At 41.6% G+C, this 12,617-nt stretch overlaps 1 protein-coding gene across 2 annotated transcripts in view; it reads left to right on the top strand.

Annotated features, from left to right (window-relative positions):
• Positions 1–12,617, top strand: part of UNC5C (unc-5 netrin receptor C) — a 307,445-nt gene that overhangs the window by 193,709 nt on the left and 101,119 nt on the right. For both annotated transcript variants that reach the window (XM_083398294.1, XM_083398293.1), the window contains exon 3: positions 12,268–12,411. In XM_083398294.1, coding sequence (XP_083254420.1) covers positions 12,268–12,411 — 144 coding nt within the window. The remainder of the gene's footprint in view (positions 1–12,267; positions 12,412–12,617) is intronic.

Raw genomic sequence — 12,617 nt, 5'->3', positions numbered from 1 at the left:
ATCTATCTATCTATCATCTATCTATCTATATCATCTATCATTTATCTGTTGTTGTTAGTATTATTATTATTATTATTATTATTAATCAATTAAATTTCTATACCACCCTTCATCAGAGGATTACAGGGCGGTTCACAATATAAGAACACAAAAATACATAGCATAGTAACAAACAAAAATCCCTCCCCAGGTTTAAAAGGCCATATATTGTTTAATTAGTCAAAGGCCTGGGGAAGGAGGAATGATTTTACCTGGCACCTAAAAATATGTAAGGAAGGCACCAGGTGAGTCTCCCTGGGGAGAGCATTTTACAAATGGGGAGCCACTGCAGTAATTGCAGGTAGATCCATCCAAGGTAGTAGCCATCTCTACATCCATTGGCCGAAAGGGATGAAGTAAAGGAAGGTTATCAGAAGTGCTTGAAGCATTATAATCAGGATAACTTACCCTGCAAGATACACCAATTTCAAATGTATTTTTTGTGCAAAACAGTTTTAAAATAAGACATTAGTTTTATATATGAAAGCATAGTTGCTCCAGTTTTGGGGTTGTTGGTTTTTTTAAAAAAGATCAGGTTCTGAGCCTAAAGCAGAGTGAGAGAAAATTCTGCTAATTGGAACCTGATTGAAAAGTCCAAGCAAAGCCTTCAGGGCTTTGCCTTAAGCATTTGAGTTTTGAAGGAAAATGTATAAATATATCCCCATTGTACATAGCTCTATAATCATTTTACTGTTAACTGCCCATAAAACCTGGTATGTCAAATATTTGTGTCAGAGGAAACTGCCCCATGGTTATTATCTGATGTACCATTTGAAAGAAGTTGTTTGCAATGTTCATCCACATATTGAATTCGCCAATAAACCATGCAGATAGGCATATACCTATATAAAATTATCACCTTCCAGATCAGATGCAGATAGCATTTTTCTTTTTCCTAGCCAACATCTCCTTCCCTCCCTCCTCTTTCTCTCCGTCTCTCTCTGGCATCTATTTATGTTTAACCTATTTATTAATTTTTGATTCACAAACACTGCAGAGTATGTGCTTTGAAGTATTTGAACAGAAACACTCTATGGCTGCTTGAGGTCCATATTCGAGAATCCTGTAAACATTTCTTCGAAGAACAGGGATTAACTCTACTTAATATCAAAGGCATGTTTGTTTCCTGTATCTCTCTCTCTCTCTCTCTCTCTCTCTCTCTCTCTCTCTCTCTCTCACACACACACACACACACACACACACTTGTTCAGGTCCCGCCATGGGAGCAGCTTCACAAAAAGTATGTTGAGTAGTAAATCATAGAGATAGAATCATAGAATAATAGCAATGTAGAGTTGCAAGGGACCCCATGGTTCATCCAGGCCAACCTCCTGCATTGCAGGATAGTTAAACTAGTGGTATGTCAATGTTTCAAAAGCGTAATTCCCTTCTGAAAGAGGCTCCCATTTTTCCACTTCATTCTCAGGGCACTTCAGAATTTATTTAGATTTTGAATGTTGTGGTTTCAACTTGATGTTCCCCAGCAATCTGCAGCCTCCCTGACTGCTCATAGGCTTGCTGATCTGGAAAAAAAAGTCCATGTGAGAAGTTACCTCACAATGTCTTTCCCTGAGCTCTAAGTGTGGGAAGCCCAGGAACTGCAGAGTTCAGAGCTGAGATGAACTGTAGAAAGAAAGGAAAGGCGCCCACAAAAGCTCTTTGTCCACCACAAAAGATGAACACAACAAAAATTCCACACTTGACTCAGGAGAATTTTACCCAGATTTTTCTCTTGCCTTTGATAATTTATTTTCTCACTGATTGATGGAGAGTGGTCAGGAAAAGGATATGGGAGAAATTTTTGACACCACACTAATTCTAACAGCCCAATCCTATACATGTATGCTTAGAAGGAGGTCTTTCTGAGTTCAGTAGGGGTTTCTCTTGCATCTGCATAGGTTTGTTGTAGGCAGCCCTGTATCGGGAAGTTCTTTATGTTTGACATTTTATTATGTTTATATATGTGCTGGAAGCTGCCCAGAGTGGTTGGGGAAACCCGGCCAGATGGTCAGGGTATAAATAATAAAATTAGTAGTATTACTAGTAGTAGTGATAGATGAAATCTCTTTCACATCAGTTTGGAATTCAACTTTATAAAAATCAGAAAACAGCTGCTGCTGCTTCTTTCTGAAATAGATACCCCATTTTGCTCCCATCCCATTGTCAAGAGCATGAGTCTTAATGTGCTCCCACAACACTCTCTCAACTCTCAGTTCCAGGTTGGGTGAGTTTCCCAGAGGCCTCAAGGATGGCAAATAGGACAACCCTTCCCCTCACTGCTGTTTCTCTGGTCTGCACACTTGTGCTTCAGACACATGTAAATCTGTTGGATGGCTTCTTGCACTGACCATAAAAGTATCCTCAGGGAAACTATACTCAACCTTCCTTGAAAAGCCACCACCTGACAAGGTCACAGAAGAATAAAGAACAGATCCTTCCTCAGTTTTATCACAATCTTTAAGAAGAAGACAGAACTGGGGGGGGGGAGAAAAGACAGGGTAATAAAAAGAAATAAAGCAGAATTAACAATGCCGTTGTCTCCAACTGTCATGCTAGTTTTATATCTCACATTTAAAAACTGAATTTTCACTGGGGGAAAAGAAGCAAAGCAATTTAAGGATGGGGATTAAGGAAGAGGACGAGTAGGGTAGGAAGAGAAGGTGTCAGAAGTGAAGATTTTTTGAGAGAGACAAAAGTGGTAAGCAAGAACAAGAAATATGAGCACCATATATACAGTGAACCAAAAGTTAGCATATATGATTTCGGTCCAGCACTCAGCCCTAACACACATACACACAGTCAACAGTGCTTGATACCAATTTGGGTAGGTGGGGTAGATTTCAGATAGGCAAAGATTTCATTACTGACCTATAGTGGGCCATTTCATGTAATTGCTTTGATAAACAGACCTGTTTAACTTCAGCCGTAGAACTGCATCATCTGCTTTCCAAGACATTCCCTTAGAGCACTGTTCAGATGTTTTCCAAATGCAGATAATCAAGCAGAATGATTATGCCTACTAGCCCCATCTTGCCTGTTATATGCATTGGGTCAGAAAACTTCTACATTTGTATAAACTGTCCTTGAATTGGCAAGTCCTCAGTCATAAAGGTAAAGGTTATGTAAGGGCAGTTAAATGCACATTTAGTTTTCCAAATGAATGTACAAAGGAGGCAGGACCAGGGAATGTGGACAAGGTTTGGTGAGACAAGGGCAAGGTCTGGTGTATCTGAAGGGCATCAGGTTGTGGACAGCTGGTCTATTTACATGAACAGGTTGGTGCTGTCTTTTTCTTTTTCTCATACTCTTATAATCTTAAGTATTCACCAGAACTTTGCCAAAGTGGGAGTGAATTTAGGAATTCCTCCTTTGGTGAGACATTCATGGAAAGTGGAGATGGCCTGAAGAGCTTTGACAGGACTAGTAATATTTCTCAGAGGGGTTTTCACCAGACTCGATGCCAGCAGTCAGCAAAATCAGGCACTGGCTGAGATCACAGGGGCTTGGAAGAGCCTTTCACTGTGCCACCTTTTGCCACTGACCCTGACTGCTATGTTGTCCCTCCACTGCTGGAAACAGTAAGCCTCTGAATACTTGTTGTTGAGAGGAGAGGGCTGTTTCACTCTGGTCCTGCTTGCTGGCTTCCCAAGCCTAGATCTGCTTTGCTTCAGGAAGACTGCTGGATCATGTGCCAATTTTGTGCCATGGATTTGCTTTGTGTCATGTCAAAAGTAGCAATATGGTGCCTCTCAATATGTACAGAGATGAATTGCAGCTTACCCAACACATATATTAGGATGAGACTGGAGACAGGGTATGGTTTTTAGATTCTAAGGGTATGGCTTCTAAAATTCCAGTATTTACCCTTTTCTTCATTTTATTAAAATGATGTAAGAAATATGGGGAATACCCTAACCATCACTCTTTCAGGTGCATTAGCAGCGCCAAAGTGACCTTCCATGGTGTGCAAACTTGGGCAATATGTATGGGGGTCCTGGGCTGCCCAGATGACAAGACCCCCCCCCCCGCCTCACTGATGTGGTCCAAAGGAAAGCAGAGCAATGTGTTTGGCACCAGCGTCACTGCAAGAATTGCCAGATAGAGGCATACAAGGTGCCATCCAACTGCCTTAGGGACGCCACTCCAGATTTGTGTAGGGTTAACTCTTCAGTCATTTCTTCTCCCAAATATATCCCACAATTTCCCTTCTCCAAGATGGGGTACCCTCCCAAATTGATGGGCTCTGTCTGCCCTTCAATTCCCTCTACAGCATGTGCAGAAAATGCCTTCTTGACCACTAGACCCACTGTTGGTCTTGTCCGCTCAAATAATTATACATAATTATGTAGCATAAGAAGCTGTCATAGTATAGTCAGAGCATTGTTCCTTCTCTGAGTGGCAGAGAGTTAGTTTATTCCAGTGTCAGGCACAAGTCTTTCTAGCTCTACCTGGAAATGTTTGAGATTGAATTTGCAAACTCTTTGCATGCAAAGCATGTGCTCTACTACCACAGCCTTCCTTCTCTATTGTGTCTTTTCTACTTTTGGAAAGTAAAGGTTTTCAAACTGGGGGATGTGTGAATTCCCTCTCTGTCCCATGATGTTTTGACTTTATTTGTGCTCACCATGGAAAAACAGCAGAAGCAGTACCATAAACGAGTGCAGAATACATTTCATTACCAATTCTTAATTACTGGGATTTTACACTGTGCGCAGCACTTATTGTGCACTATGGGTCTCTGCAAACTCATGCAATTATTCCCCTACAATTAAGTTTGTTATGACATAACTTTAAATGGAAAGCACATGCTTCTGAGCCCTGGTGTTTGAATTTATGCAAATATATTAATGTATGCAAATTTGCAATTTCCTGGATTTCTCTCAGAGGTTACTGGCAGTTATTCAGTTGTGGATTTTGGGTGTATAAATGGATGAGTGATGCTGATTCTTGTCTGCCAGGAACTAGATGAAACAATTAACTCATTTTAACTTCTTTTTTCACCATAGTGATCTCCTGGTGGGCAAGGACTGCTCAGTTTCATCACCCCTTCCCAGCAGGCCCTTTTTAATTGTTTATGACTATAGTCACTCAGCATGTTGAAGATATCAATGCTTCCAATAAATAGAAATATGCCTGGAAACTTGGGCAGGATAGAGGGCAACTACCCCTCCCTTTGCTCCTGAAATAACAGCCATGGTTTCATCCTACAGTGGAGGCAAATGATATATTTTGGCAAACTGACCATCTGAAGCAACCGTCCTCCAACCTTGGACATGGTTTCAGCACTTACAAACTGGTTCTAATTATCAGGTGCAACAAAACAAGTCCTAAAACTGAGAAGCTAAAATGAATGGTATTTAGTATAGGGCCACCACAAATGTACTCTTAGGGATTGAGAGTGCTTTTGACCTATTGGCCTCAACTGGTCATATATTGTGGTCAAGTGGCAATACTACCTAGGTTTAACCATGGTCAACATGACTGTATTCTTCCAGACATAGGCTCAGATCCAAAGTAGAAGGCAGTTTAGGAAAGTGGATTTTTTTATCCCTTCCTCCTGCAGCCATGTGCAGCCCCATAAAGCTTCTCTGGAGGGCTGAGAGACCACCCTCTGTGATGCTAGATGGGCTGCAGAGAGCTGCTGTAGTAAAGAGAATTGATCAAAATTCAGCCACACCTTTCAGAAACTTTCTTCTGCTTGTGGTTCTCCGGATCCAAACCAATATGTTTACTTATACATTTATGCTTAGGAAGAGGAAATTGAGGTATAATCATGAATTAAATGTACTGGCCTTTGGTGCCTTTTAGAACATCTCAGCATACTGGCTACTACTGAAGCATAAAAGGACTTGCATTAACTTCTACAGCAAGGAATAGCAAACATTCATATATTACACAGGTGTTCTCTTCCCTACGTTAACATTCTCCATGTGCAGCATGTCTGTGATACAGCACCAGATGACCACAAAGAAAAGAAAATTAGCTATTCCATATGGTCTACAAAATCACATCATACACTCACACAATAAGTTCTGTGCCATCGCAGATGCTTTAACAGATTAAATTTTCTCTAACACACCTAGGAAGTGTTGTCATATTAGGGACTTCAACTGTATTAGCAAAGGCTAATAAGATTTAGCTTAGCTGACTTGATATAACACTAGAGAAATATATCATTTCCAGTTGCTGAAGCCGTACAGTTCCCATTGTTATTTGGTCCAACAAGTAGTTTCTTTTACTTCTGAAAACTAATATTTCTGAAGCAAACCACCATTGCAAGGTTACCTTAACTGAATACATGTATAGCTAATAAATCATGATCATTTTCAAAAGCCAAGCTTGTGATCTAAGCAGAGACAAGCTGGGACTTGTTTAAATATTATATATGTGTTTGCAAGGCGTATATATAATTAACATTTCCAGGTTTGCACGGCATCTTAAAATATTATCATACCATTTAAAGTCGCACGCTTTAAAATGTATTCATGCCATTTTTAAATTTATTCGTGCCGTTTGGAAACACATCCCTTGATTACCTACTTCTATGAAGATGCATGCAGAGTTAGTTACAGAGGGGCAGGCCGTATGCACATGCAATACTTCCAGAATCATGTGTGCTAAGCAGTACTGGTGTGCCACAAGATGTCAAAGACAGGCAAGAGTCCAAAGGGTGGGCAGAGGAAGCAGGAGACAGGAGAATGAACCAGGGGAAGAAGCCAGCGATTTGTGGGATACTGTGCCAACCATGAGGCAGGGGGAAGGCAGTCAGATGGGAGAAGAAGAGGCGGGTGAAGAATTGCAGTAAGGCACAGAGGTGGAAGAGGCAATCCTAGAGATAGTCACATCATTAGAATCTCCTCTGTCCCCCCCCCCCACTGTTTCCCAGGACAAGGAGGGACTTAAAGTGACACGAGCAGCTGGAGCTGATGTGCAGCAGAACTTGCCAGTTGCTTGCATGTGTCACATCAGAAGAGGGGGTTTAAATGTGCTAATGGAGGTGTTGTCTGTCCATACACCTGTATAGAGCCCACGTCTTCAGCGCCTGCATGGGCTGGGTGTCAGGAGCACCTTCACCAACCTTCCGATCACAGGAACGCAGGAACAGCAGAGCACAGCATTCCTCTGGAACAAGTCCTGGTGCAGTGGACTCACATTTACGATTGTGAGCACCTCAATAGTAGCAGAGCAATGGAAGCAAAACAGTGGAGGTTTCGTTGCATACCTTAATCTTATTACTACTGGTTAAACAAAACATAAGAACATAACGGACATGCACGAGAGTGTCAGCTCTCTCATACTGCCACCTAGTCTCTAGACAGATCAAAGAAAAACCAGCACTTCTAGGGACGGAAGTCTGGAAGAGTGGTTTCCACCCCCTCCTTTCTCTGAGACAGAAAGTAAAACAAACATGATTTGGTGATCTTTGCAATGGAAGGGATGAAAACACTGACATTGTCATGGCGCTGCTACACCTGTCTGGGTCAGGTCTAGGAAGAAGAAGAAGAAGAGGAGTTTGGATTTGATATCCCGCCTTTCACTCCCTTTAAGGAGTCTCAAAGCGGCTAACATTCTCCTTTCCCTTCCTCCCCCACAACAAACACTGTGTGAGGTGAGTGGGGCTGAGAGACTTCAAGGAAGTGTGACTGGCCCAAGGTCACCCAGCAGCTGCATGTGGAGGAGCGGAGACGCAAACCCGGTTCCCCAGATAACGAGACTACCGCTCTTAACCACTACACCACACAGGTCTGAAGAAGGAGATGCCTAGCAGGAGATGCCTTTTGCAGGAGTTGTGCATGTGATTCTTCTACCTCAGGAGCTGGTGTGTGCTTTGCCAATAAAGACCTAAATTGACAATCACATGTCCTTGGATAGGTGTGCTCAGGACACAAGAGGAGGTTAAGAATGCCTTGAAATTTAAGCCCCCATCTTGAATGCAGCCACTACGCTATGACCACTCTTCTTCAGAGGTTACAAGAAAAATTAGCTCCCCTTTCTGCTAATATCTAGACAGTGAATCATAGAACTGAAGGGACTTCAATGGTCATCCAGCTCCTCTGCAAATGCAGGAAATCCATCAGGTGCATGTTGCAACAAACCAAAGTAAAACCAATACTGGGGCATTTAAGTTGTCACAGAAGTGCTATTATTAAAGAAACATTTGTTTCTCAGCTTGAACAAACAATCAGCAACTGTAGCTCACATCAAATTAAAACGTTTCCAAACCTATTAGGCAAATATATGCTTGCATTTAGAAGAATGATCACTTCCCAACTGTTGCAGTTCATCAGACTGATTTGGAGCCTACTGATGTCACTTTTTATATGCTACACTGCCAAGGCTAAACCTGTGAAAACAAGGAAAAAGGAAGCTTCAACCTAGAAACAACTGCACTTCAGAATTAAAGCAGATTTCAAAATGCATATTGTGTTTCCCCATATTGTAAACAGGGGAGGAGACATTACAAGGACCACTACCTAGAGTGGAAATTGCTCATGAACACACACAAAAAGGTGGAGAGAGTTGTGTCTGCAGTCCACTGTCCCTGCTCAGTTCAGTTCTTGAAACCACAGCAGCTATATTGTCAGTCTTTTAATTTCAAGGTGAAATGCTATTATGTATTTTCCCCAAAGTAGTTCATAATTTGATTGGCAAAATGTCAAGGATAATGAATCTTTTAAAAACAAAAAGTGGCATACAACAGAGGCCCTAACAGTACAGTGCATCTCATTAAGTCCTCCCCTCCCACCAGATAACACTGGGCTACATTTATACGCTTCATTCCCTCTATTGTTATTATGTTGAAGGTGTTTTTGGCAGTGACTTTTTAAAAATTGAATTGGCATAAAACCTAAGTGGCAGAATGCAAGTGTATGCAGACAGTAATTAATTGCCGATTTTTTTCAGTGAAACTGGGAGCAAAAAATAAGGAGCATTCTTGGTTTTTGCTTGCCAGTACACACTGTGCTGTATAATTAAGGATATCTGCGCTCTCTTTCTGAACTTGCAGCGCATTGCTAGGTCCTCAAAAGACTTTGACAAGCCCATGACACAAATGTACATATAATTTGAATATGCTAATTTGCATGCACATTTGATTTGGCTTTCAGAGGAGCAGAATATTTTTTAAAAGTTGGGGGGAATGGGCCAAGAGACCTGGGACTCATTGTAATGGCTTTGGTCCCTGGGCCACTCTTTAAGAACCCTCTGGCCACATGCACACTATACGTTTGAAGCACATGGATTGAATCATAGAATAATAGAATTGTAAAGTTGGATAGGACTCCAAAAGACATCTAGTCCAACCCTCTGCAATGCAGGAATCTCAACTAAAGCATCCATGACAGATGACCACCCAACCTCTGATTAAAAACCTCCAAGGAAGGAGAGTCCACCATGATTCCCCTAAAGAATCATGGGAACCACCAAAGGCGCCAAGATTGAGGGGGGCCATTGCGTACCATGTGAAGTTGCATGGTTCAGAAGAGGACGAGTGCAGAACCCAGCACAGTGTGACTTCAATGGCCTGTAGCTCCTCCTCTTTGTTGCTCAGGAGGAGCTGACCACTGAAGCTGTGCTTCGCTTAGCTCTGTGCCTCCTCTACCTTCTTAACATTGAGGCGGCTTGGCTCCTGACCAACAGATATTGGGGAGGGCGAAGACAGCTTGGCCCCATAGAGTTGGCACCCCTGGTAACTGCAGTTTCTGAAGGGTCTTGGAAAACATAGTTTAGTGATGGATAAGGGTTCAGGGTGGGGGGTGATGTGCTTTGATTGTGTGGTATGTATGCAGTGTCTGGATTTCCAGAGGTACTCCCGTTTGTTTTCAGTAGAAAACCTCTGGGCCGGGCTGCTGCAGTCCCACTGTGTTATACACAGAAGCAGAAAGCCCAGACAGAAAACCTTAGTTTAGCTGAATGTCAAACTGCACATTTTGAGATCCAGATACTGTTTAATTTACATTTCCTAGCAATCTTATACAGAGAAAAAGAAGGCCCAATGTGGGTCTGAGTCTTTTAGCAGTGTGGAGTTTTAGAAATTGCATTTTAAAATATTAACGTGCATACTCACGCAACACTTTTATCGACCCCTTGTCAAAAATAATACGAGAACAAGTGCTGGAGAGTGGTGTTTTGACATCTCTAATGCTTTCCTGTTTGGTTAGTTTTGAAGTATTAAAGATGTGTAGGCTTGGACTATTAATCCTGAATGTGAGAGTGGCACCAAGACTCAACCTGAAATTATGAAACAAAACATCAGCTGATGTTACCCTTGCTACCTGCCACCAAACATTGTCGCATTTCTATTTGTCTGAGAAGGGAGGGGGCATTGTTATGCCTTGGATGCTCGACATGGTTGTTCATGTCAGGCTCCCAGTTAAAAATCCATTATGGGTCAGGAACAGGAGGCTAGTTAGTACTTTGAGGGGCAAATGTACAAAGTTGATTGACATTTTGAGTCTTTAATTATAATTGTGGTTTAATGATAAGTTTTGGAGCTATGGTTTTAGATAACTGATGTTTATAATCACTGATCTGCTGTTTCAAAGTGCAAATTAGCAGCATTAGAATTCTGTTAGAATTTTGCTACAAGTGTTCGAGATTCAAAAATATCCAGATTTAACATAGCATCATTAAGTCCAGAGTATTGGGGATGATCTGCTACATATATTAACCTTTTTTTGTTGCTAGGTGAATTAAATGCTGTAAAAGTCTCTTTAATTATCTCTACCACTTTGCCTGAATCACTTTCACATTAAGGTGTATACAACTATATTGTAACCACTTTGATCATAGAAATGATAAATGTTAGTAACACCTCAGTGAATCTTGGGGGGTATTTCAATAGCAATAAGATGTGTTCCAGATTTCTTTAAAATTTCTTAAGGAGTGTCATTTTCAGACATTAAAAGGTGCAAGGAGCAAAGCTGCAAAATTAGACTTTGCCTACTGTTCTAACTCTTCATTGCAGTGCTAACTCCAGATGGCCAGAGAACAACAAACATAGAGACCAGGAGGCCAGCATAATATTTGCAAGAGACTGCATTAGAAGGAACAAACTTTAGTCAACAGTGTGCTGCTACCAAACTATATACAAACGTGAAACCAGAGAGATGAACCTAGTTTCCTTTCCCTGCTGGTCTCCCCCAGGACTGACCAGCCAATACAACCATTTCTAAATCACTTTAATTCCTGCTTACATTATAACCAAGTCCTATAAGGGGAAAGGTTGAAGGAATTGGGCATGTTTAGCCAGGAAAGCAGACAATTAAGAAAATGGATTCAGACTAAACAATTAGGAAGTTCGAGCTGCTTGATAGCATCAATAATAATTTCATTTATGAATCACTTCCCATGAGCCATCCCAAAGCAATTCACAATATAATAAAAACACATATAAAACAGTTACATGTATAAAAACCTGTAAAGCAATCGCATGTATGAAAATACTTATGTAGCACACACAGAGAGATTTTAAGGCAACAATAGCACATTCATAAAATCAATTCAAATCCAATACATGTGCCTGGGATAAAACTCTCCATTTAGAAGGCTTGTTGAAGGAGGAAGGTCTTTAGCAGGCAGAGAAGATGCCTGCCTGGTATTTAATGGGAGCTCCCAAAGCTATCTTCCACCACACTCAAGGCCTTATTCTGACGTTGCATGGAATGAACCTCCTGATAGGATGGTATCTGCAGGAGACCCTATCCTGTAGAACACAGTGATTGGTTGTTTGTTTAAAGGAGGTAGATGGCCATGCAAGCAGTAATAGTGAAGCTGAAGCTAAGCCACAGCAAAGCAGGTCCTGGGAGTTCTTGATGGTGGGACTCTTCTGAAGTATGGGATTCGGCCAGTGTCTTGACTGCACTGCCAGCCCTGCCTTCTTGTCTGAAGGGGGAAGGTGCATATTTTGTCCCTTTGCTTAGAGAGTATACATTGCTCTATGAGGGAAATGAACATTTCCCCCTTTAGAAAAGACCTCAAAGTGTATAGAAAGGTCCCAGGATCATTTTGCATCAATTCTGCTCCTTTTGAGTATCTAAAGCCAAGATGTATGCAACCATTTCATATTATTACCCAACATTTTGACTCAACAGCATGTATACCTCAAAGGTAAGGTCATGCAGCCTTTCCTGTCCCCATGCTAACGAGCACCATGTCTGCTGCTGTTAACAAACAGCGTTTTCCCCCAATTCTGAAATAAATATGGGGATATTGATTGTGTTCTGGCAGGACTGATTGTTCGAGAAGTCAGCATTGAGATTTCCCGCCAGCAAGTTGAAGAACTCTTCGGGCCAGAAGATTACTGGTGCCAGTGTGTGGCTTGGAGCTCAGCAGGTACTACGAAGAGCCGGAAGGCCTACGTTCGTATCGCATGTAAGTATTCATGCTTCTGCATGGCTCTGCCTTGTTTGCATGATCAAACCTTGCATCACACTACTTAAGTCAAAAGGACTGGAGTTCCTTTTATAGGAGTATAGGAAGCTGCCTTATACTGAGACCATAGGCCCATACAACTCTGTATTGTCTGCACTCTCCAGAATTTCAGATAAGGAGTCTTTTCCAAGCTGCAACTGGAGATG

The sequence above is a fragment of the Podarcis tiliguerta genome (genome assembly GCF_965153285.1).
Source record: "Podarcis tiliguerta genome assembly, chromosome: 9".
NCBI lineage: Eukaryota > Metazoa > Chordata > Lepidosauria > Squamata > Lacertidae > Podarcis > Podarcis tiliguerta.
Note: the sequence above shows the minus strand (reverse complement) of the source record. Positions and strands in the feature narration are given on the sequence as shown.